Source organism: Cibotium barometz, chromosome 2 (assembly GCF_041138505.1).
Source record: "Cibotium barometz isolate CiBa-2024 chromosome 2, ASM4113850v1, whole genome shotgun sequence".
NCBI classification, from domain to species: domain Eukaryota; kingdom Viridiplantae; phylum Streptophyta; class Polypodiopsida; order Cyatheales; family Cibotiaceae; genus Cibotium; species Cibotium barometz.
This window is the reverse complement of record NC_141047.1, coordinates 43,514,310-43,538,942: the sequence shown is the minus strand read 5'-3', so window position 1 is coordinate 43,538,942 and position 24,633 is coordinate 43,514,310. Positions and strand designations below refer to the sequence as shown.

Here is a 24,633-nt window from a genome sequence, read left to right as displayed (position 1 = left end):
GATGAGTTTCTTTAAAAATAATGTGTTTAGCCTGCAAGTGTCACCTTATAGAGAGGACACCGAAGGAAATGCTAATGCACCTTTTTGCGGGTGTGGTGGGCAAGGATTGAACCCATGACCTTTTCATTCCTTGCTTACTCCCTTAGTTAACCCATCATAACACCCGTGGGTTTGTGCATGATGAGTTGATATCATTAAAAAATGGGAGTTTGGGTTTTGCAAACACTTGGAGAAAGAAGTCCATGCTAAATTGGATGTCTAACTAGAAATGCTAATGCACCTTTTTGCGGGTGTGGTGGGCAAGGATTGAACCCATGACCTTTTCATTCCTTGCGTATTCCCTTAGTTAACCCATCATAACACCCATGGGTTTGTGCATGATGAGTTGATGTGATGAACACACATGCATCATTTAGCTATTTTTATGTGAGTCATTTGATAAAATATTGGATTTTATGAGCAAAATTAACTCATAAATCTAACCATCTACGAAAGAGATGAGTAATCTTCATCGAGCAAATTTAAAGGAAAATTTTACCATCTACAAGATTTGACTTGTCTCATCTTTAAAGGAAAATTTTACCATCTACAAGATTTGACTTGTCTCATCTTCTTATTATTATTATTAGTTTAACTGTAAACACAATTAGTTTTTGAAGAGCAACTAAGCAACAACCAATTAGTCAAAAGCTTTCAAACTAAGTACTATTATTGGTGAGCATATCAAAGAGTGGCTTTGTGAGTTTGGTTTCTTTATAGTTACAATGAGGAAGCAACTTGGGTCCTTGGTTAATCAAGCTTTTGGTGTTAAGCAATATGAGGGTCCGGAGTATGCAATGTGGGACAATCGTGTTTGGTCAATGATTCATGAGTTTACAACTTTACAATTGGAATACCTATTTGAGCTAACAGAAGAAGAATCTACCTTTTGAGCGGCTATTTTTCCTAACCATTTTGTGGGATGGGATGGGAGGCACGCAATCTCGCTTGTCCCACGTCCTTGTTTAGGAGAAATCAAGGAAATGATACAATTCACTTCTACCCTTTTTTCTTTTCAGACTTTTGGGCCTGTCAGGCAGCCGTTGTTGCGCTTGCCCGCGCCGTCGTGGACTTCAACCCTTTGGGTTTTATCCACACCACAAGGACATCACTCTAGGTCCTAGGTACATTTGTCCTTGAGAAAAGCCCTCACAATTGGACATTTTTGTTAACCTAATGTAATATGTATGAAATGTTATAACTGATGCTTATTTGGATGACGTGGACAGGTGACGCAAATCAACACGAATCAAAAGAAGCCACGTCGCAAGTCAGTACGGGTCCCACGTGTACTAGAAGCCCATACGTATATATAAATATTATATTTTTTCTTTTTCATTTTGCAGGAGGGAACTCCTGCTATGCTAAGGTAGTGATTATATGATTGGGATTTGCTTAATCCCCTGTCTAATCCTCTACACAGCAACAATCGCTCATTTGCGCACGTTAAAAGAGCTAGCTTTGCATCGCTATTTGCTGAAATCTGCAAAATACTTTCGGCAATCGCCTTAGTTTAATGGAGAATCTGCCCAGAAAACGAAATAAAATCGGCTGGTTAAGCTAGCAATTGTAAGAAACATTGTTGATTTAAGTCAGAAACCGGATCAAATTCTTTTGAACTTACTTCAACGCCATAGCCATGGCTTGCTTTGCCAAGCAACAGTTCTTCTCTGTGCATCCATCGCAAGAAGAATTTGCTGCTGCCTGCACCAAGAAAAACAGACTACCATTTCATCCAATTTATCATCATCAATCAGTCGACATATCAACGAGATGGTTTCCATGGAAAACTTTGTATCTGCAGAAGAAGGAATTTCGCAGTTCTGTAGCTATGGTGCCCTTGCTGAACGGAGGAGCGCTAAAAAACTCTCCTTTGCACAGAAAAACCCTAAATTCTCCGCATCTGCACAGGGAAATCCTAAATATCTCCTCTCTGCACAGAGAAACCCCGAAATTTCCCCCTCTGCACAGGAAAAAACTAGATTTTCAGCAATCTAGGTCAAAGAAGGGCTTGTTTCTGGCGTCTGGTTCAAGCGCCTCCTACAGTGAGACTGTGGAAGGGGGATTGCTGAGATTAGGAGGGGTTTGTTTGTCCCGAAGGGATTTGCAGATTGCTAGTGGAGCTGGCAGCACCATCATCTTTGCTGTCGCCAACAAAGTTCTCTACAAGATGGCCCTGGTGCCCCTCAAGGAGTATCCATTCTTCCTTGCATTGATCAACACATTTGGGTAATTATGTATTTATTTTTATTGCTTATTTTAAAAATTAGTTAATATTTAATCTCATATAGTTCCATTTCCTCTCTTTTTTTTCTTTCAATTTTTAAAAAGACAATAAATTTGTAAATAAAATGTACCAGAGCACTCTAATGTTTGTTTGATCAATTTATTTATTCATTTATTCTAATTTCTCAAAGAATATTGTTTAATTGAAAAATGTGAATAATAATGCAGGTATCAGTCTGGTATACAGTGTAATATTGACGTCTTATCTCATAAAGTAACATTTTTTACTAGTAAAATGAGTAAAAAGCCTCACACATTGTGCTGTGCCCCAAAACACCACCATCATCACACCCCCCCCCCCCCCCAAAAAAAAAAAAAAAAAAATTACTAATAAAATGCACCATGTGTCCTTGCTCCCTAATCTACCTAATCTACTTTATATTACCAAAACATGCTATATTTACAATGATCTTGCTGATTCACAACTTCATGATGCATACCAAAGATCCTTACAGCCCTCTACTTGCAATCGGACTTGCTGAGCCACCACGGTGTCCTTGTTGTTGCCTATGGATCCTCTTGATCGTTGAATGATGATCCTAATGAATGCCTAATGATCCTATTTATAGGGAAAAGGTTTGAATTTGTAATCAAGTCAGGGCTTACGAGGAGGATGGTGGGGGACTAGTCCTTCGGGTCTCTCACTTCCGCATTTTCGGCAATACCAGTCACACTGCCCCATCTAGAGACCACTGGCATCCGGGCTCATGTCAAAAATAGGAGATTTGCATTAGCATCGCAGCCTGGCACATATGGCGAGCTAGATGCAGCGAAGCCATCGAGGGTACTCACACTCCGCCTAGGGAGTCCATCAGGAGCATTTGGCTCAACATCATTCATACCCTCCGCGGTCAGTGTGGGAAGTTGCAGGGAAGCTCTGACCGCATGCGAACGCGGCAGGAAGCTTTCTTGAGGCTTTGGCGGCCTGGTCCCTTCTCACCGATAGAGGTGGTTATCCCACTTGGCACTACAAACCACCAGTGTGGTTATTCCCCCCCTCCTCCTCTATGAGATAGCCTTCCCCTCATAGAGCGGCCATACATAGGGGAAGTGTATCTTTCTCCTTTTGATTATTTGATCCCCACCTTGTACGGGTGGCAAGTTTGTATCTAGCCCTTCGTAGTTGTATTTAGCCCATTGTGGCTGGTTTTTTTCAGTAACTAATAGAAGCATCTTTTTCCCGGGAAAAAAAAAGAAATTGGTGATGGTCAGCTAGCAAGGAAGGAGGGGTGGTGGTTGTGGCCGACACTCTCTTAGGAGTGTATCTCTGTGTTTGTGAAGCTCCAATAAGAAAAGTCCCAAGCGGTACCTCCCATGGATCTCCTAGTACACTGGGCAGTGACAAGTGTAGTGCTCCTCTATCTCAACCCCTATGTGGCATAATCTGCAGATCCTCTCTTTCTGAGGTCTCCGTATGAGCTCTCCATCTCTGAATATGCGCTCTGCCCGCCCTGTCTCCATCCTTAGGCGGTGTGAGGATACCCGGCCTCAGGTGAGGCACTCTAACCTCAGTTTAAATTCTACTACGATATTTTATTTAGATGTAGGGGGTAGGGGTCTCACATCTAGTATCAGAGCTAAGGTTTTGAAATCATAAAGAACTACGCACATCTTATGCTAAGAATTATCATTAAGCTTGATTTAAATAGAGATTTAAGTATTGAGTTTCTCCTCTTTTTTTTAGATGGCCCAACAACACCCACATCTAGCTGAATCATCCTTGTTTGGAATCCCTGAATTATCCATGAAAGACAAAATGATAGTGTTTACAGTGACATGTGAATACCCAGGTAGCCTGGCTGGTGGATGAAGCCATCCTCTATGAGCCTAAGGAAATTGTAGAAGTGCATTTTCGGTCGGAGCTCCGAAGGTGCAATCCATATGCTGTGTATGTGGAGACTAAGGAGGTTGAACTGAATAGTGGAGAGCTGGAGAAAAGGGGACTCTAGACTGTCGTACTAGAGGCGGGAGGTGGTCCATCTGGAGCCCATGTCCTGAGAATCAGGTGGAAACTCGGGCGTACCATGCTCCAGTGTCACCCTCCAGTGCAAACTATCTTGAGGACTCCAGGGCAAGTCTCGGGTATCTGTGGGGGCTCATCGTGTTGATGCGCTGGACGTAGGTGACTGTCTGAAAAACTGCAGCCACCACCATCAGGGCTGCAGTGAACTCTGTGTGAATGATCGCATGTGGGACTGATGGTTTGCTGCAAAGCATGCAAGAGAACATCATGACCTGGGGCCTCTCCACCGTGCTTTGATATAACTGGTCCCCAGAAAGGTGCTCCATACATCAAGGCTGGTGTGATGAGGGTGTCGAAGAACCAACCCTTCATCCTGGGCTCCTGGAAATGGGCCTGGAAGCAGTGACGCTCAAGTAGGGCCAAAGCTGCATATCGCCGTGTCACTCTAGTGTGTGCTGTTGTGGTCATGGTAAAGCTGGGGCTACTTAAAGTAACTCCGAGGTACACATATGATGGCACAATCTCCATTGGGGCTCCCCTATACGTGAAGCTCAATCTGGATGTGTAGGGGTGGGAGGTGCTGAAAACCATGACCTTGGTTTTACCAAGGTTAACAGTGAGATCTCACTGTGTACAGAAAACCTGTAGAGCATCCAGGTGTCTCTGAAGCCCCAGGCTGAATCTGACATGAGCACAATGTCATCTGCATAGAGAGGAGGAGGGGAATGAGTATGCCTACAAGTAGAGCACCTGGCCCGCCTAATCTGTCAATGAAGGTCGAGATCTCATCATTGAAAGGGCAAAGAGAGTGGGTGAAGGGCAGCCCTGTTTCACCCCAATAGTACTAGAGATCTCTTGTGACATCCCTACTGGGGCTTTCACCCATCCTGTGACTGACTCATAAAGAGTGATGATGCTCCAAATCATGTTGGATGGAGCTCCAATGTCCTGTAGGCGCTGGAGTACTCTGGCCCGAGGAACAGTATCAAAAGCTTTGTGGAAGTCCACAAAGATCCTCTGATGGCATGCTAATGATGGCTCAAAGGGTGAAGATGTGGTCGAGGGTAGAATAGCTCCTTTGGAAGCCTTGTCTCTCTGCAAAGGAACTCAGCTCTATCTCTACCACCGATCCATATATAACTTGGCCAATGTGTGGCCAATCATGATCATCCTGGAGTTATTGGGGTCAAGTGGATCTCCGGCTTTGAGGATGAGAGTGATGGTGCTAGTGGACCAGGAAGGTGGGAATCCCTCACACATGGCTCTATTGAACATGTAGGCTAGTAAGGGCGCAAGAGACAGAGAGAGAGAGAGAGAGGGCTCAGATGGTCCTCTTGAGACGTTTGCCGATCCATGTATGCTGCAAGCCTTTAGTTTGGACTGAATGGCACGGAGAGAAAAGTGTGGGTTTCTTTTAAAAACTAAGATTTGTATGCCATTGCTGGGGGTGATTTGTTGGCATCATTGCGGTGTGCACAGGTATGTTCTGGTTTACTTTTCTATTTTATACATACGATACCAGGCGGGTATTGTGACAGATGAGATGTTGGAACTTCCAAAGTCGCATTTTGTTCTTTCAGGTGCCCTCGAGGCTCTTGGTGTTGCTTCAGGCATGGCAGCTGCAGGTACAATAAAGCCCTGGATTTAGAAATATATCTTCCAAGTAGGAATTTATATGCACAAGGCCCAAGTTTTATTAATGTGTTAACATTATACACTTGTTTGTTTGTGTGATTGGGTTCAAACAAGCAGCCGTTCTGCCTGGGACATCGATATCTATTTTGTTACAGGTGTTAATTTTATGACATTTGTATTCATTTATTTTTTAACTATGTTTGGATGTCTTGAGTTTCCTGAGCTCAAGAAAAGCTGAGATTCTTGGGTCTGTTTGTGCAGACTTTTTTAGTCTGGCAACTGGTACTTTCTATGGTATTCTTGAAGAAACGTTATTCATTCAGTCAAATTGTGGGTTGCACAATGGTTCTCGCTGGAGTTGCTATTGCTCTTTCCGGGTAAGTTTTTATATGAAGTTTCCTCTTCATGTTACCTTTTTTTTCCAAGGTGTCGATACTCTATGGGTTGTGCAATGTGTAAAAAGGGCTAGCAGTTGGCTTTAGGAGAGTTTGTCAATAATCCCATAAAAGCAGCATTGCTAATACTGCCTGGGGCCTAAATAAATGAGTGGGTGTTCACGTAATTGAATGTTGAGTGTGTGGGTGTAAATCTAGTCTAGCCTAGAAGCGGCTAGTGGGTTGCCAAACCCTTGGTTGTTGTAAGCCTCTTAGATCTTAGATTGTATTATATCAAGAAAACTGACACAGGTATATATTTGTATGCAGGAGTGGAAGTGGATTGGGATCGTCTGCTGATCAGACGGGTCCTTTCTGGCCATTGCTAATGATTTTTTCATGTGCTTTTCAAGCTAGCTCAACCGTTGTCAAGGTACAAGTGTGTTTGTTGGTGGGTTTCCATCTACAAGTGACTTTGATATGGAAGATTTTTGAAGTCAATCATGGTAATTTATCAACCAAATTAAAGAAGATAAAGGTTTCTTGCAGCCCAGGCTTAAAACTTCCATCAATTTTCTCTTTGTTTTCTGACTCAAATTACATCGTTGGCTACAGGAATTTGTGTTCCGGGATGCTCCAAAGCACTTGAAGGTGTTATTACATGAGTCTGCTTTTAGTCCTCTTTTGTACCTGTTGATCAATGATTTACCTTGCTAATTACAGCTGTTGCTATATCTGATCAAGTCAATGGATTTATATTTGCTCAGGGTAGTTCAGTGGATATCTTTGTTGTGAACTCTTTTGGGTCAGCCTTTCAGGTACGGCATGTGTAATGAGAAGTATCCTTTACAAGCCCCCATTTTTAAATCAAATGAGACTTCCTGCATTAGCATGCCATGCATATCTCTTGCAGATAGAAAAACTGTATCACTAGGGATTTGCATAAGCTGTGGTGTCATCTGTTTGCTTTCGATGACTCTCCTTACCTCACTCGATTTGCAGGCTATTTTTGTTCTTTTAATGTTACCCTTTCTGTCGCGATTGCGGGGAATTCCATTCAGTGAGCTACGCGGCTACATGACAGATGGAGCAGGTTGCTTGTTTAATATTGGCTCCATGAGTAGAGGTACTGAAATTCACATCTGCTTTTTATTTTTATTTTTGCCTACTACTTACTGTGTATAAGAAGGACTGCATTTTTCATTTTATTTGTTCCTACTACGTACTGTGTATAAGAAGGGAGCTCTGTTGGGGTTTACCGCTTTTTTCATTTTATTTGTGCCCACTACTTACTGTGTTTAAGAAGGGAGTGCTTTTGGGGTTTTGTAATATAAAATTTTGTGGCCTTTAAATTACTATTGAAAATCTTTTCATGCAAGCAAGATCATCCTATGATGCCAAGCTTCATTTTGCTTAATGAATTGAGTTTTTTTTTTGCCTGCAGAATGTTCTGGAGCAACACTGCTGACATTCAGTTACGTGGTGGTGAACTTGGCATTCAATATTTCGCTTCTCTCACTTTTGAAGATGTCATCTGCAGTGGTTTCTTCTCTCTGTTCAACCCTTGCAGGTAAATAAGCTGTCCCAGTTATCGGTGCTTTTTTTTTGGGTGTGGGGGGGAGTCATTCAAGGGGATAAAATGTAGAAAAATTTCAGCCCCCATTTTCTAATATTCCCACAAACTTCTTTAAGTGTCTTATATGATCTTGAAGAGTTACTGAGAATATCATTTTATCATCAATATAAGCAATTATAAATTCCCTGAATTCTCAAAACATCATATCTATCTTCTTATGGAATTCTGATGGAGTATTCTTCAGGACGAACGGCATGGAGATCCATTGATAATGTCCTTTTGAGGCGCAACAAGCCCTGTTTTGTACCTATGCTCCTTAGCAATCTTAAATTGCCAAAATCCACTTTTCAAATCACAGACAGTAAACACCCTAGCATACTTGATCAAGGAAATTAGCTCTTTCTAGTTTGGGATAGGATGCTTGACGTCTTTCAGTTGTGCATTAAAAGTTCTGTAGTCAATTATTAAGCTCTTCTTGCCTCTTTTGAGCTTGGAATGCTTTGTAAATAGAATGCCGGCCCCAGACACGCCCAATCTGATGTAGACGGCTCAATCACTCCTTTTTCTAGAAGTTCCTCTATTTCCTTCTTACAATCCACTATCACTTCAGGATTCATTCCTGGATGTGAAGCCTTGGTAGGGTTGGTGTTTGGTGTCTCAGGCAGCGTGACTTCAAATTTGGCTGTCCCAGTATGGCAATGGTTTGGCAACGTGACTTCAAATTTGGCTATGTCCCAGTATGGCAATGATTTCTCACTGCAGTTTTTCTTAATTTCTCCAAGTAGTTCATTGAGTTGAGGTGCTACTTTAGTCTTTTCTTCTTCCAGATGGAGCCTGGCTAAATTGACATCCTTGGGGGGATACTTGATCTGTAGAGATGATAGTATGCTGGCATACCTGGCTTTTCTTCTAGTAGCAATTCTCTGGCCTTCAACTGTAAAGTAGACTTTGTGCAAATTCACCATTATAGGGTAAAGGTTTTGCAACGTTGCACAACCCAGCAAGATATCCTGAGACTGGGTGTTGTTCCCAAACAACCTAGCTTTGAAGTGTCTGCCTTCAACCCTTAGGAGGATGTTGAAGTATTTTGTGAGGAATGTCTGCTTGCCTGACCCCTATGTACATCCTACCGATTCTGGGGCTGTGAGCGCAAAAATTTAGTGAAAAGACCCCTCTTTTGATGAGCGACATACTTGCAGTGCTGTATATCATAGCATCGATGTAGAATTCCCTAGTCTTCTGGCCTGACCCCTATGTACATCCTACCGATTCTGGGGCTGTGAGCGTAAAATTTAGTGAAAAGACCCCTCTTTTGATGAGCGACATACTTGCAGCGCTGTATATCATAGCATCGATGTAGAATTCCCTTAGTCTTAGCTTGGAGGATACAGAAATAATAGGCATTTCTACAAGCCTGTGATCTCATGCTGGTTGATCTCTTCAAATCTATTGATGGTTCCTCCTTGTGGTTCTGGTAAGACATGTTCATATTGTTCCATCTCTTCTTGTTCCTTCGCTGCTTCTGCCTCTAATCTGGCTGCTTCTTCTTTTAAGATTCTGGCTCAGCGAGCTTGTGCAATTTTTCTGTTACCTCTGTCAATCCTGTCTTGCCAGTTTATCCTTTGCTTTTCAAATTCATCATCTTCTTCATTAGGTAGAGATTGTTATGGCAAGGCTGGTTGTTTCTGCAGAGGTGGAATGGTGCTTTTATCAGCAAGCGGTTTTGGTAGCTATAGAGCCAGTTCTTTAACCATCCTTTTTACTTTTGCTTAACCATCCTTTGTTTTGACCTCTTTAGCAAATTCCTCAGGTGTTTTCTTTTTTCTTCCTTCCCTTGAAAGTAACCTCTTTAGATCACCATATGGATCTTCATTGATAGGGATTATGACTACCTTATCGACCTCCGGCTCCAAGAACTCGAATAATGCACATCACCTTACTCCAGACCAAAGGCTCAAGCCGGCAAGACAGGTGGTAAGCTCAGCCCTGAGGAGCACAATATAAGGAGGAGGGGAGATGCTTCTCATAGGTGGCCAAAGAGTTGGCCTCCTATTTGACAGCGGCAATATGGAGGACATGGAACACACCGCTCAGCGTGCTCATTTCCCGTTGACTTTGGTAGGTAAGCAAGTGGAGGGATTTAGCACAGGCATGACAATGAGCATCAAGTTTGAAGCTCATCGTGCTAAGTTAGTCATGCAGGGTACATAATTCATGCGAGATTTTATGGTGGCCCCTCTTGTAGGTGCATACATTATCTTAGGGATCCACAAGTTTACCCCAGACATTCACTAGGAGCAACACACTTTCCGGATTACCCGAAATGTGTACAAGGTTCCCGTGGTCATAAAATTTGAGCCAGGAAAACCTAACTTTCCGGTCATTAGCCATATCTAGGCTAAACGAGAGATTCAGAAAGGTGCACAATGTGTGGTGATCTGTGTTCAAACCACCCAAACATTTGCTAGTGCTTCGGAGAAGTACAAGGCCCTACGTGACCGGTTCCAAACGATCTTTGGTTGGGACAACCTCCCCCCTAAGCTTCCCCCATCTAGACTAGAGGACCACCAAAATTGAACTCCTCCTAGGTTTCGAACCCCCGAGCAAGTTTCCATATTTCCTTAGCAAGGCCATGGAAACAGAGTTGGACCGCCAACTCCAAGAGTTGCTATAATCAGGTTTCATACACTCTAGTGTGTCTCCATTCACAGCCCCGATCCTTTTGGTCAAAAAGAAGAATGGACTCTCCTGACTTTGCGTAGACTATCGTGCTCTCAATAAGCTAATAGTCAAAAGCAAGTTCCCAATGCCTCCGATGGACTACATATTAGAGAGATTGAATGGAGTTAAGGTGTTTTCGAAGATTGACCTAAAAAGTGGGTATCATCAGGTACGAATTTTGGACGGGGACATTCCCAAAACCGCATTCTGAACTGAACGGGCCCACTACAAGTTTGTGGTCATGCCCTTCGATTTGTCAAACACCCTAGCTACATTTAATCGCATGATGATGCATGTGTTCAGGGACTTAATCGGCAAGTGTATCTTCATCTTCTTGGATGACATACTGATTTTTTGACCTACGGAAGAGCAAGACGACATTCACGTAGAGAAAGTGATGAAATTGGAAAGCAATGAGTTGTATGTCAATGAGAAAAAATTGGAGTTTTATGTATATGAGATTCATTACCTTGGATACATAATTAGTGCTGAAGGCATTGGATTAGATCCCACAAAGGTGGCAGAAATCCTAAATCGGGAGATCCCAGAAACTGCATAGGATATTCAATCGTTTGTGGGCATTTGCCAAGCATACTCCACTCACATTGACAATTGACATCTCAGCAGCTCTCTGTTGTGCTCAAAAGGTGTCAAGACTCGGAGGCAACATATTCACACGACCTCTTGTGGATTACAGGCTTTCAAGGACCTGAAGGTTGCATTATCTGAGGCTCCTTGTTTAGCACTAACCTCATGGAATGACCCATTCTAGGTGATCACTAATGCGAGGTCTTGCAGCAGCAGAATGGGCATGTAGTCGGTTGCATGTCCCATAAGTTGATTCTAGCCAAAAATAACTACTCGGTCTATGATCAGGAGCTCCTCGTGGTGATACAGGCCCTAAAGCATTGGAAGAACTTCCTCTATGGGTGCGATTTTGAGGTTCACACAGATCACCAAGCTCTATGTTGGCTTCATATGATGCCAAGTGCAAATTGGAGTGACCGACAGTACCACTGAAGCAAGATTTTCCAACAATTTGGTGGAATGATCAAGTACCCTTCAAGCAAGGCCAACTCTGTGAGCAGGAAAGGAACCGTGTCCCACATCCAATCTATACGGATGAATCTCATTGGTACAAGACTAGACGAGATGAAGCACAAGTATGTGGAATTCGGTACTACTCAGTGGGAACAGGCATTGGATGCCACAAGACTGCCACTTCTTGATACACGATGGTTGGCTTTTCTACAAAGGTCGCTTGCGTGTCTTGAAACAATTTCAGGCAACTCTTATCCATTGTCATGTGCAAGACATGCACTGATTAACCTCAGAGCTAATCCTGAGGAGAGAAACCAGATAAAGAAGGAACAGAACCAAAGATTTGGAGAAGCTAGAGAGAGTTTTATCGGCCAAGAATGAGGCAAGACGTGTTTACACATGTGCACTACTGATTGATTTGTCAGAAGGTAAAAGCTCCCCGTGGGAAGAAATTAGGGTTGTTACAACCATTGCCAATTCTCAAAGGACCTTGGAGAAGTTAGCGAGACAATTTTATTGGCCAAGAATGAGACGAGACGTGTTTACAGATGTGCAATACTGTTTGATTTGTCAGAAGGTAAAAACTCCCTACAGGAAAAAAGTAGGGTTATTACAACTATTGCCAATTCCCAAAGGACCTTTTCAGGATATCTCTATGGATTTTGTGACGAATCTACCTCCTAGTCCGGGTAAGCATAATACGCAGTGTTTAACGATTGTTGATCGTTTTAGCAGGTTTGTTATGTTTATTCCTTGCAGGGCCAACGTTACTACCAAGGATGTTGCTAGGTTATTTATGAAGCATTGGTACCCCATACATGGCATTCCTCATAGGGCCAACGTTGGCACCTTACCTCTTCCTATTCGTCGTCGAGGCCATGAGTAGTTTTCTCTCCACTTAGGAGACTGGGCTTTAGGGATTGTGTCTCCTCCGCACGCAGGAGGAGCTGCTGGACTCAGAGTTTGCTAACAACACAGCAGCTTTCCTTGCAGGAGATGTGGGGAACCTACAGAGAGTGGCCAGCCGGAGGAGAAGCATCTCTTCTTCTCATGATCATTTGATTCCCGCCCTTAAATGAGGCGAGTTTGTATTTAGCCCTTTATGGCTGTTTTTTCTTTAACTAATTTGAAGGATCTTTTTCCCATTAAAAAAAATATATATGATTTATCAAGGCTGCAACAATACTGTCAAAAGATGGAATACTTGATGCTGATGGGAGAAGGAACCTGAATTAGGGTTTAGAGTTCATTCATGGGAGATATACACAGAGAAGCAAGGGAGAGAGAGAGAGAGTTGTGGGGATAAGTCAACTCATGAAAAGCATGAGTGTGTGACTCCCCTATCACACATGTATATTGCACTTAGTACACATAGTGCACTTAGTACATTAAAAGTACTAAGTGTACTATGTACTATAACTTATGGGCTTGTACACACTATAAGGGTGGGCATAACGCCTTTACCCCAACAACCTCCCACTTAAAGGCAAAGTGCCCTTAAGTAAAGGAAAAGAAAAAATCAGCATGTACATGATAATATACAAGGCCATATCAAGGCTGAAAATGGCCTCATCCAATGCCCATCAAGTGTCTGCAATGAGCAAACCGCTCCGGAGGCAAACTCTTCGTCAACAGATCAGCCGGGTTGTCATCCGTATGAATCTTAACAAGCTGAATTTGCTTGTTCTCTATCACCTCTCTGATGAAGTGATACTTCACATCCACATGCTTCGTCTTTGCATGAAAAACAGGGTTCTTTGCCAACTGAATGGCACTCTGACTGTCACAATGCAACAATGGAATATCCCCTGTATAACCCAAATCAACCACTAACCGAGATAGCCATAATGCCTCCTTGCAAGCCTCTGTGGCTGCAATATACTCGGCCTCTGTAGTAGATAAGGCTGTGCACTTCTGCATCCTGGATATCCATGACACAGCACCTCCTGTGAATGTAAATACATAACCGGTAGTAGACTTCCGGTTATCTGGATGACCGGCATAATCCGAATCCGTGTAACCATGCACTAATGCATCCTGTTTGCCAAAGCAAATGCACAAATCCTGTGTGCCCTTCAGGTATCTCATGACACCTTTCACTGCTTCCCAATGCTTCTTGCCAGGGTTGGCCATGTATCTAGAAACCACTCCCACTGCAAATGCAATGTCCGGTCTAGTAGCAACCATGGCATACATGAGACTGCCACAAGCTGAAGCATACGGAATCTTGGCCATATCAGCCCTGTCTCTATCTGACTGTGGGCTGTCCATAGCACTGAGTTTCACATATGGAGGCAAAGGAGTACTAGCTTTCTTCCCCCCGTCCATATTGAACCTCTGCAAGACTTTGCCAATGTATTCCTTCTGAGACAAATACAACACATGCTGATTTCTGTCCCGAAGTATCCGCATACCCAAGATGTGATTTGCATCACCCAAATCCTTCATATCAAAGGTTTGATGCAGCCTCTGCTTCAAGGCATCCATCTCTTTACGAGATTTCCCAGCAATCAACATATCATCAACATACAAAATGAGAATCAATAGACTGCCATCCAAAGCTTTTTTGGTGTACAAGCAGTGATCTATGTCACTTCTCCTGAATTTTTGTGATTTCATGAATGTATCAAATTTATGATACCATTCTCGTGGTGCCTGTTTGAGCCCATAAAGACTCTTTTTCAGCTTGCATACAAGCTTCTCCTTTCCACTCACTGCATAACCCTCTGGCTGCTGCATATATATCTCCTCATGGAGATCACCGTGAAGAAAAGCAGTCTTCACATCCATCTGAATCAAGTCCAGATCATCATGCGCAACCAAAGCCAACACAGCTCTAAGTGTGGTCATTTTGACCACTGGAGAGAAGATCTCCTCAAAGTCCACACCATATTCCTGCTTGAAGCCCTTAGCCACTAACCTGGCTTTGTATCTTGGCTTAGCATCTGATGCAACTTTGAGCCTGTATACCCACTTGCATGGCAAAACCTTCTTGCCTGCAGGCAAAGGCACCAACTTCCAAGTTCCATTTTTGTGCAGAGAATCCATCTCTGACTTCATGGCACGCTCCCATAGAGCTTTGTCTGCCCTCTGTAAAGCCTCTTTATAACATGAGGGCTCCCCACAGTCAGTTAGCATCAAATAGTCAACCCCTGGAACAAACCTGTCAGGGACTCTGGAGGGTCTAGTGGACCTCCGTACCCAATGACCATCATTTGCAGGTTGCTGTCCAGCCTGCATATCACCCATTGGTGGCTCCTGTTCCATGCCATAAGGCTGAAAAATCATGCCCGGTATCTCCTCTAACTGTGGTATATCCATAGGGATATCTTCTGCCATCTCTGGCTGTCCATTTGGACCATTTTCAGCACCATTTAAGGGCTGGTTTTCCTGCTGTAATGGCTGATTTACAGCCCTTTGTTGTTGTCCATGATGTCCATCATCATCAAAGATGACTCTGCCAGGCTCCTGTTGCCTTGCAGGCTCCTTATACATGCATGTTTCATCAAAAATGACATCATTGCTGCGTATGATCTTTTTATTCATGGGATCCCAAAGTCTATACCCCATTTCACCTCTGTCACCATATCCTAGGAATATGCATTTGTGAGACTTGGGATCAAGTTTGGTGCGCATTTCCCTGCGTATGTGCACGTACGCAACGCAACCAAACACTCTCAAGTGCTTGTATGACGGAGGCTTCCCTGTCCATACTTCTTCTGGCACTTTCCCACCAAGCCTCGTGTTAGGTGACCTGTTTATAAGGTGAACGGCTGTCATAACAGCTTCAGCCCAAAAACCATGAGGTAATGCAGCATGTGACAACATAGAACGGACCTTCTCCTGTATGGTCCTGTTCATCCTCTCTGCTGTCCCGTTTTGTGGAGGATCATAAGGAGTAGAGAGCTCCCTCTTGATGCCTTTAGCATCACAAAAGTCCTGAAACTGTTTGGACGTATACTCTCCACCATTGTCGGAACGCAAAGCCTTCAGTGTTTTGCCAGTTTGATTCTCAACAAGAGCAACAAACTTCTCAAACACTGAGAATGTATCACTCTTCAAACGAAGAGGATAAACCCACACCTTGCGTGTGGCATCATCAATAAAAGACACAAAGTATTTTGCCCCTCCCAAAGAAAGCTGAGGCATCTCACATACATCTGTATGCACAAGCTCTAACTGAGCATCTTTCTGTCCAAGAGCTTTCTTGTGGGGGCACTGTAGTTGCCTACCATATATACAATGCTCACAAAACTGAAAACTTGAAAACTTTAGAGAAGGCAAGTAACCCAAACGAGACAATTGCTCCATTCCTTTGACACTCATGTGTCCCAACCGGCTATGCCACATAGAGATTTCCGGCAGCTCGGTTGCATTTACATTAGCATGGTGACAAACACCTGCATGCATGAAATAAAGAGTGTCCACCTTAGAGCCTCTGGCAACAACCAGTGAGCCCTTACTAATCTTCCACTTTCCACTACCAAATGTGGTAACATAATCAGCATCATCAAGCTGTCCAGTAGAAAGCAGATTCTTCTTGATCTCAGGCACATGCCTGACATCATGGAGCATAAGCTGTGAGCCATCTGAAAATACAAGCCTCACATCACCTCTGCCAAGTATCTTGCATGCATGGTTATCACCCAAATAAACCACTCCTTCATTGCCAGCAGTGTACCTGACAAACAAGTCTCTGCAACCTGTGACATGAAAGGAGGCACCTGAATCAATGATCCATGAGTGCATACCATGACCACCTGTAAGAAGTGAATGGGCATCAAGTGAAGACGTAAAGAGGACCTCATCCTCACTGCCACCTGCATGTGACACATTGATTTCTTCGATCTTGACTCCACTTTTGCCCTTTGGCTTTACATCTTTGGCTTCATCTTTCTCTTTGTCTTTGCCTTTTCCCTTTTCTTTTTGATCATTTTTCCATTTGTAGCATTGTTTTTTGATGTGTCCCTTCTTGCCACAATAATGGCATTCCAAATCCTTTTTCGAGCGAGATTTGCTCCTTCCCCTTTCTTGGCTTTTCCCCCTTTGTTGGGATCTCCCACGTGCATTCATTGCATTAGACTTGCCAACAGAGTTGTTTTTCCTGTTCATCTCTTCTTGAAGAAGAGCACCCTCAACATCTGCATATGACAGCATAGCATTCGAATTGCTAGTGGCTGTCCTGAATGTGTCCCAACTCTCTGGCAAAGTGCATAACAAAAAAGTGGCTTTGAACTCATCGTCCATCGCCAACTTTTGATTGATGACCTGGCTGACAATACCATTAAACTCATTGAGATGGGCTGTCATAGAAGCCCCTTCCTTCATCTGAAGGCCTATGAGTTTCTTCAACCAATACACTTTGCTTGAGGCACTTTGTTGGGCATACAAGTCCTGCAATCTCTGCCACATTCCCCAAGCTGTCTTCTCTTCACGAATGCTGAAAAGTAATGAGTCTGACACAGACAACATGATAGTAGATCTTGCTAGCTCATCCATATCTTCCCACTCTTCAGCTGTAAGAGAAGCGGGCATCACACCCCTTTCTTTGATAGGCTTGTGCTGCTTTTTCTGGAGCAACACATTGTAGCACTGGGTTTGCCAAATATCATAGTTATGCGAGCCTTCAAGCTTTTTGATGTGAAGCAATGAAGAGCTCTCACCTGTGGTTGCCATAACAATATGCAACCTTTAATGCCTGACTCCCTGCAAATGTGCAAACACTGCACCCAAGATGTGCAAACACTGCACCCAAAGCACACAAAGTGCTCACGAATGTTCTCCCAAGCTTTATCTCCCACTGCGGAAGCAAGAATGCAACTTTTCTCCCACTTTTTGTGATGAAAACACCAAAATCTGGTTGCTGCAGATTTTGGACAGCACCTTAAATGTGCTCTTTTGCCCTTCCAAAGTACTGTACAGCAGTACCAAGTGCTCACCAATGATGTACCAAACCTGTACCGGCAATTTCAGCAGCTGAATTTGAACCTTTTGATCACTCAAAACAGTGTACAGCCATGCCAAAACATGTACAAATCTGTACCAAATCTGTACCAGCAGGTACAATAGCAATAAATGCTCTCCTGGCTGTCCAAATGAGTGAAAATCAGACTTTTACAGTCCTGTATACTGCATACAACAGTTCCGAACAGAAATTGGGCAAAAGCCCCTTGACTGCAAGCTGATTTCTGAGGATTCAAGGCATAAATGTCTTGCCTGCTGCTTTGCCAAGCTCAACAAGCATACAAACTTGAAAAGCCCCTTGATTTGAGATCAATTTCTGATCATGCATGGTACATTGACGCACATGAAGGCATCCTGTGTGTTCACGATGCTTCCCCCTGGCCACATATACATCAAATACATGAAAGCCCTTTGATTTACAGGCACATTGAGTGCTTGTAAGGCATCAGCACATTATCCACAGCATCAAATGCGATTGCCGGCATGCAAATCAACCAAATCGGCACAAAAGCCCCTTGATTTGCACTGCAATTTGCTGCAATTTTGCCCAAATGTGCGATTTTTTACATCATACAGCATGTATGAGTGCTTAATTGCACAATTACATCAAAAGCCCCAAATTTCGACATCCAATTTCCTGCAAATTGATCCTGATTTGACCAATTTCCTGCAAATTTATCCTGATTGTGACCAATGTCACCCAATTTTGCCAATTTTGCTCAAAAATTGAGCAATTGGGCACCTGTACCTGCTCAATTGCTTGATTTGACAAGGAAAATCCAAAATTGAAGCAAAATACCTTTGATTTCTGATTTCTGTTGCAATTTGCAGGCTAAATTTTTGTTGTTGGAGGAAAAGGGGTAATGATGATGCTGCTTGTTGTGCAGGTAGGCAATAGCCTTCGCCTAGCGCATCTACGCCCAGCGCTACACGCTTGTAGTCGTGGTGATGGAGCTGTGCGAGGGGGGAGACCTGCTCAAGCATCTCAGGGACAACGACACAATGGGGCTGCTAAAATCCTCCGCCATGACCTGGCTCGTAACGGACTCATTCAGAGGTTTCCACTCTGCAGTGTTGCTGCCCATTATGGCCACCTGAAGGCGCTGATTAATTGCCTGTACATGGGCGGCGTCCCTCTTCAGACTCTCCGTGAGCGAGTCACGGGCGGACAAGCTCTGGGGCTTGGAAGCGGCGAGGCTATCTCGGTTCGCAGCCAGGCGAAAGGCGAATACGTGGCAAAGGGGAGCGAGGTAGCATGGCGTGCCCTCCACGTCGTCGAAGACTCGACAGTAAGAGAAGTCAGCACGCGTGTTCGTTCACCTGCCTTCGCCTGTGTTCAGCGCAGTAGTGGCTGCCCAACGAGTCTTCGCTCCAATGCTCAGATGCCCAACGAGTCTTCGCTCCAATGCTGCGTTGACTGTCCTTGCGCCAGTTGTTGTAGGCGCCTGTGCTCGTGGCTGCTGGGCAGCCAGCCTGGCTGCTGGGCAGTCCTCGCTTGGCTGCTGGGCAGCTGGAGCAGCCCACGCTGATGGCTGGGCAGCAGTTGAGCCAGCCCACGCCTACTGGCTGGGCAGAGACCAGAAAAATACAGGCAGTTCTGTCAGAGATTCAGCAGGCGACCAGCTCCAAGAGAGATTCAGCAGGCGACCATGCTCTGATACCAGTTGATGGGAGAAGGAACCTGAATTAGGGTTTAGAGTTCATTCATGGGAGATATACACAGAGAAGCAAGGGAGAGAGAGAGAGAGTTGTGGGGATAAGTCAACTCATGAAAAGCATGAGTGTGTGACTCCCCTATCACACATGTATATTGCACTTAGTACACATAGTGCACTTAGTACATTAAAAGTACTAAGTGTACTATGTACTATAACTTATGGGCTTGTACACACTATAAGGGTGGGCATAACGCCTTTACCCCAACAGATGCATGTGGCGGGAAAAGAAGGAGAACCAACATATAAAACATATTTTGTCAACAGCCTCCCTCTTAATCTCCAAAAACCAACGTCTATTACATATTAACCATGGACAACCAAGGCACAAGGAGAGGAGAGAAAAGAGAAATCATGGATTTCTAAAAAATAAGAGGAAAAAATCCCTTCGATTGACCCTTTGTATTTTGACTTCCATTCCTGCGTTTCACTTCTTAATGTCTTTTACATACCGCAGCAATGCACGGGTTGAGTACTAGTAAGAAAAAATGAATGACAATGGTGTAGAATACTAGTCTTGCCCGAATATACCAGTGTGTAAAGGAAGTAGTCAGAGACATGTGCAAAGACATCTGTAACCGATCGGGGACCCAAAAGAGAAGATAAACACTTCAATATGCAAACAAACTATAACATAGCAGGAAGCCACAACAATATAAAGATAGCACACTGAGCTGGAACGGCCGGCCCTCCGTAGGAATTTCTTTATTCAGAAGAAGCTTTACAAGAACTCAAGGCAAGGGTGCACATAGCACCAGATTTTCCACAGCTATACTGAGCAACCTTCCACAAAGCATAAACAAGTTTCAGACCCAGATCTCTTTCCAGAACCAAAGACAAATCAGTCCCGAAAGCTGTCCAAAATCTTTCTCAAAACAGTCCCGAATCAGCCCTGTAGGTAACCAAGAGAAAATAGACACCACACGGCGCAACCACCAATTTGAAGGTGAGCACAAGATGGATATTTGGGCACTGTTGCTGGTCAGTCAGCCTTTGCCACAACAAAGCGGAAGAGATAGAAGACCCAGCAGCTGTACAGCCAGTTTGCAGAAAGAGAGGACTGCTGCTGTGCTGTACACAGCCAGGGGAGAGCCAGTTGACTAGCTCATGAGATGGGAGGTGGACCCTCAAACATGCCCTACAACCCGAGAACAATGTGTTCTCAATTTGTTGTCGAGCACTCACTAATGCGGTCACATAGGCCGCACAAGCAGACATCCTACTTGGCAACGTGCCAAGTCTACATAAGCCATCTCCTAACCATTTGGCCACACTTGGCCATCATCTAGTGTCCAAACTGGGAACTGCCGAGCGCCCAAGTGCTAACCACAATGACTATTCCTCATAAAGGGGGCCTTACAAAATAGAGCACATCTATCACCCACATTAACAACATGAGGGTGAAGCATTGAGCAAATGCTTTTTCAACACCCCCCCCCCCCCCCTCAATAACCACCCAACGCCTAGTCGATGAAGATGGTACTCCAGTAAATCTTTCCCAAGAGCCTCTGTGAAAATATCTACACAATTCTCTGTCGTTGGGCAGTAGACAAGCTCCACCTCTTCATCCATGATAAGTTCACGCACATAATGATATTGTATCTCAATGTGCTTCGTGCGAGCATGAAACACTGGGTTCTTGGCAATCGCCATGAAACTTTGATTGTCACACAGCAACACTCCTCTGTAGAAGAAAGTGCCATTGTAGGCTGCTTATTGTTGGTCTAGGATGTAATTCCAAAACCAATAAGAAAATGGTAACCAGAAACAAATATCTTGCTATGACAATCTCCTGCCCAATCTAAGGTTAAAAAATCCCTATCACGATCTCCTACCCAATCTAAGTCACAAAATCGAGTTGAGTTTCCTCATTTGTAAGTGATGCCATACCCAATGGTATCTTTGATGTACTTTAACACCCTCATCCCTACCTTCCAGAGCTTCTCTCAGGGCTGATTTGAGAACCTGCTAAGGACACCAATTGCAAAGCTGATATCAAGCTGCATATTGCACAGAAAGATCAAACTCCCCACCAACTTCTTGTACGCCTTCATATCCACAAGTGGAGAAGCATCTTCCACAAAAAGCTTCACATGAACCTCCATGGGTATAACCCACTGACTTGCACTCGGGCATGCTAAATTCCTTCAGAATTTCTCGTGCATACTTTTGCTGAAAAATAAAGATTCCATCTAACTTATGCCAAACCTCATTAAATAGAAATCCATTAGCCCAAGGTCTATCATTTCAAACTTTGAACTCAACATCTCTTGTGTATGTCAGATCTTCTCTTCATGGTTTCCCATCATAATGAGGTCGTCTACATATTAAACAATGACCATGTACCTGCCCTACTCAAAGAAAATATTCAAATTTGCATCTGATGGACTTTTAGAAAGACCACTACTTACAAAGAAAGCATCTATCTGTTGGTACCATGTCCGAGGGGCCTGTTTCAGCCCGTACAATGCCTTCAGGATTTTTCACACTTTGTTTTCTGAATCGGGTATCTCAAACCCAGGTGGCTGCGCCATGTAAACCTCCTCCTTGAGATGGCCATTTAGAAATGCTGACTAAACATCCATTTGCAATACCAGCCACTTCCCATGAGTGGCCAAGGCTAGTACTTTGTGAAGTGGTCAATCTAGTTGTGGAGACAACTGTCTCTTAAAAGTCAAACCCTTCGACCTGTGCAAACCTTTTGCCACAAGCCTCTCTTGTACTTATCCAACGTACCATCAGACTTGTACCTATCCTTCCAAACCCACTTGGTGCCAAGAACCTTCCGTTTTGGATGATGATCCACAAGCTCTTAAGTGTGGTTTCTCAAAATTGAGTCATACTTGACTCCATGGCCCCCCTCCAGTTCAGATCTACTAATACTTCCTCCAAGATGGTTGGCTCACTATTGGGCAGCATCCTGATGCTTTCATTAATCCTCCTTGGAGACCTCTATTTGCTGCATTTTAGGAAAACGCTGCTGGTCTCCCTCTACCGGACCAGTAGTATGGCTGGAAACTTGTTGCAGCCAGTAACCTTTTCCAGAGGCTTCCACTGGAAAAACCAGTCTTTTTAACCTTTCTGAATGGTCAAACAAGTGTTGCACACCTTCTAGGGTGCATGCACAATGCAGATTTTTACTTGGCTGTCCACTGCTAGGCAGTTTGCTGCAGCAGTTTTGCAGGCATTGCCCCAAAAATGAGAGCAAGAGCTCCCCGGGTAGCAGCCCACACCCTCCTTTGCTCTCCTGCATGCTCATGCCCTCCCTATGCACACCCCCTGACCACCCCATCCCTTCTTCTCACATCCCTTCTTGCACGCACTTTCCGTGCCCTCCCTTTACTTTGTGCCCCTGCCTCCGCATCCTGCTGCCCCCCTTCCCCTTCCTTTCTGCCCAGCTTCCTGCTCTCCTTTCCCCACCCTATTTATTGACCAGCTGACTGCCTTTGCATTCTTCTCCCCACCCGTTAGCAGATCCCTCTTTTTCCTCCCTCTCTTTCCAGGCACCCACTCCCTCTTCTTCACCCAATTTTCGACCTTCTTCCTTGCTGCGCTCTTCTAGCCACCCTCTTCCGGGTTCCCTGCTGCTCATGTTTGTTCTTCAATGCACAAGATTTTGCAGTTCATGGGTACTTGATTTCCATGTGTTGGGCAAGCTTGACAGCATCCGCAAAAGATTGCAGGTGGAAGACTGGTGTCCAATCCGAAGAGAAAGGCACCCTATTTTCTCCCAACCGAGTGACACCTTGTTGGCAAAACGGAATCGGTACTCGTCCTTGAGACGATTGATGCACCTGAAAAAAGCTCTAGAAAGTGAATTAATATTTTCTTTTGAGAATCAATAGAGTTCCTCTTTTGATACCAGGTCAATGCCGGTCGGCAGGCCTGGTCGTAATCAATAGAGCAAGTCTTTCTAAAAGCTTGAATCTCATAAAACTCAGGTGTATCTAATGTACTTGAAATTGCAGCTTGAACTAGAGTCATATCTGGATATAGTTAGTCCCTCCTACAGGGATGTGTGATTCTCTTCTTTTTTTGGGGTGAATGCAGTGCCGATTTCAATCTACATGTTCACTCTCCCTCTCCCATATGTTGGTGCCACAGCTTCTCTGCATCCACGTTTTTTAGTCGGCACCACAATCCTACTAAGCGGGCTTGCTTTTTACAATTATTTTGGTTGTCTCAAGAAGTTCTTGAAGCATGAGTAAGTCAAAGCACCAGAGCAGGTGCAAACAGCAAGGATTAGCAGCAGCTAAACTCACTTGATCAGCATATCAAATATCATAGTGGCAGAAGAAACACTGATTCACAATTACATGGACACTTATTTCATCTATTTGATTTGCCCCTTGCAACCTGCAAATCAGGAGAAAACTGGTGGGGCTCTTCAGAAGTCTTTTGCAATAGCATGCTTTAAGCAGCCTTCTTAATCCTTGTGTATGGATGAACATGATTACTTGGTAGCTTTTGGACATTGCCCTTTTTGGCACAGTTAGTGTCATGTGGCAACCACCCATGGTTGGGTTCAATAGGCTGATCAATCTGCAAGTGATTAAAACATAGCTCCACTGATGCACTATATTGGCCAAACAATATTTGAAGAATTACAAGAAATATGCACACTCTTTTACTAATATTACATTCAAAAAATTGCGAATTTTCTACATCTATCTTAGCAGCATCCATTTTTTTTTGCGAATTTTCTATATCTATCATGCCAGCACATCCACTAGTTTTTATTTATTATTAGGTGCAATGATTTTTTTAATGACACACAATTCTCACAGGCAAACAACGGTGAGGTCAAATACATGGGGATAGTGCATTCTATCCAACATTATTATACTTCAAGGTGTGTTTCTCACAAATTATGATTGGTATATTTGTTGGTATACATGATATGGAGAACACATGTCATCATTATGCATGACATTAACACCTCTGTTTTCAGATATTTATGTATTTCTTTGATAAGGGAAGAAATGGGGAGGGGGGCATTTCCAACATATAGCCTCACTCCTTGTTTCTATTTTTATAAATTTAGGGCATTAGGAGCACCACTAGAAGAATGATTTTTTCATCCCCCACATTGTAATAGTCTCTAAGCAAAAGATTAGTTCTTGCTCTTTGGAATAGTGAAAATGGGAGTTTCGTGCCAAATAATTTCTTAGGGTGAAAAAAACAACATAGAGCATGCTCCAATTGAGCACATGTTCCAATCTCCATTTCTTGGGAATGCAAGCCCAAGCACAACTTGGATGGGAATTCACAAACTTCTCCATCCAATAATATCATCTTCTTCAAAATTTGCAAGCACCA

The 24,633-nt window shown here is 43.7% G+C and overlaps 1 protein-coding gene across 2 annotated transcripts; it reads left to right on the top strand.

The window, feature by feature from the left end:
* The first annotated feature begins 1,381 nt into the window (after window positions 1-1,381).
* LOC147641110 (protein CLT2, chloroplastic-like) lies at window positions 1,382-24,332 on the top strand. Of its 2 annotated transcripts, none has more exons than XM_086818199.1 (10): window positions 1,382-2,268; window positions 5,768-5,913; window positions 6,041-6,078; window positions 6,185-6,300; window positions 6,628-6,730; window positions 6,913-6,948; window positions 7,065-7,115; window positions 7,300-7,423; window positions 7,742-7,867; window positions 24,102-24,332. In XM_086818199.1, the coding sequence occupies exons 1-10, from the start codon at window positions 1,679-1,681 to the stop codon at window positions 24,113-24,115; spliced, it is 1,344 nt and encodes a 447-aa protein (XP_086674325.1). In that variant the 5' UTR covers window positions 1,382-1,678; the 3' UTR covers window positions 24,116-24,332. The 2 variants fall into 2 exon arrangements, with proteins under 2 accessions (XP_086674325.1, XP_086674316.1); XM_086818190.1 differs by lacking the exon at window positions 24,102-24,332 and adding an exon at window positions 23,365-23,975.
* Window positions 24,333-24,633: the final 301 nt, after the last annotated feature.

What these genes read in the sequence shown, in the direction of transcription:
- LOC147641110 (XM_086818190.1), top strand. Translation starts at nt 1,679, where the DNA reads ATGGCTTGCTTTGCCAAGCAACAGTTCTTCTCTGTGCATCCATCGCAA. An exon ending in CGATATCTATTTTGTTACAG is followed by an intron (nt 6,079 to 6,184) that starts GTGTTAATTTTA and finishes CTGTTTGTGCAG; the next exon opens with ACTTTTTTAGTCTGGCAACT. An exon ending in TCTCTGTTCAACCCTTGCAG is followed by an intron (nt 7,868 to 23,364) that starts GTAAATAAGCTG and finishes GGGTGAATGCAG; the next exon opens with TGCCGATTTCAATCTACATG.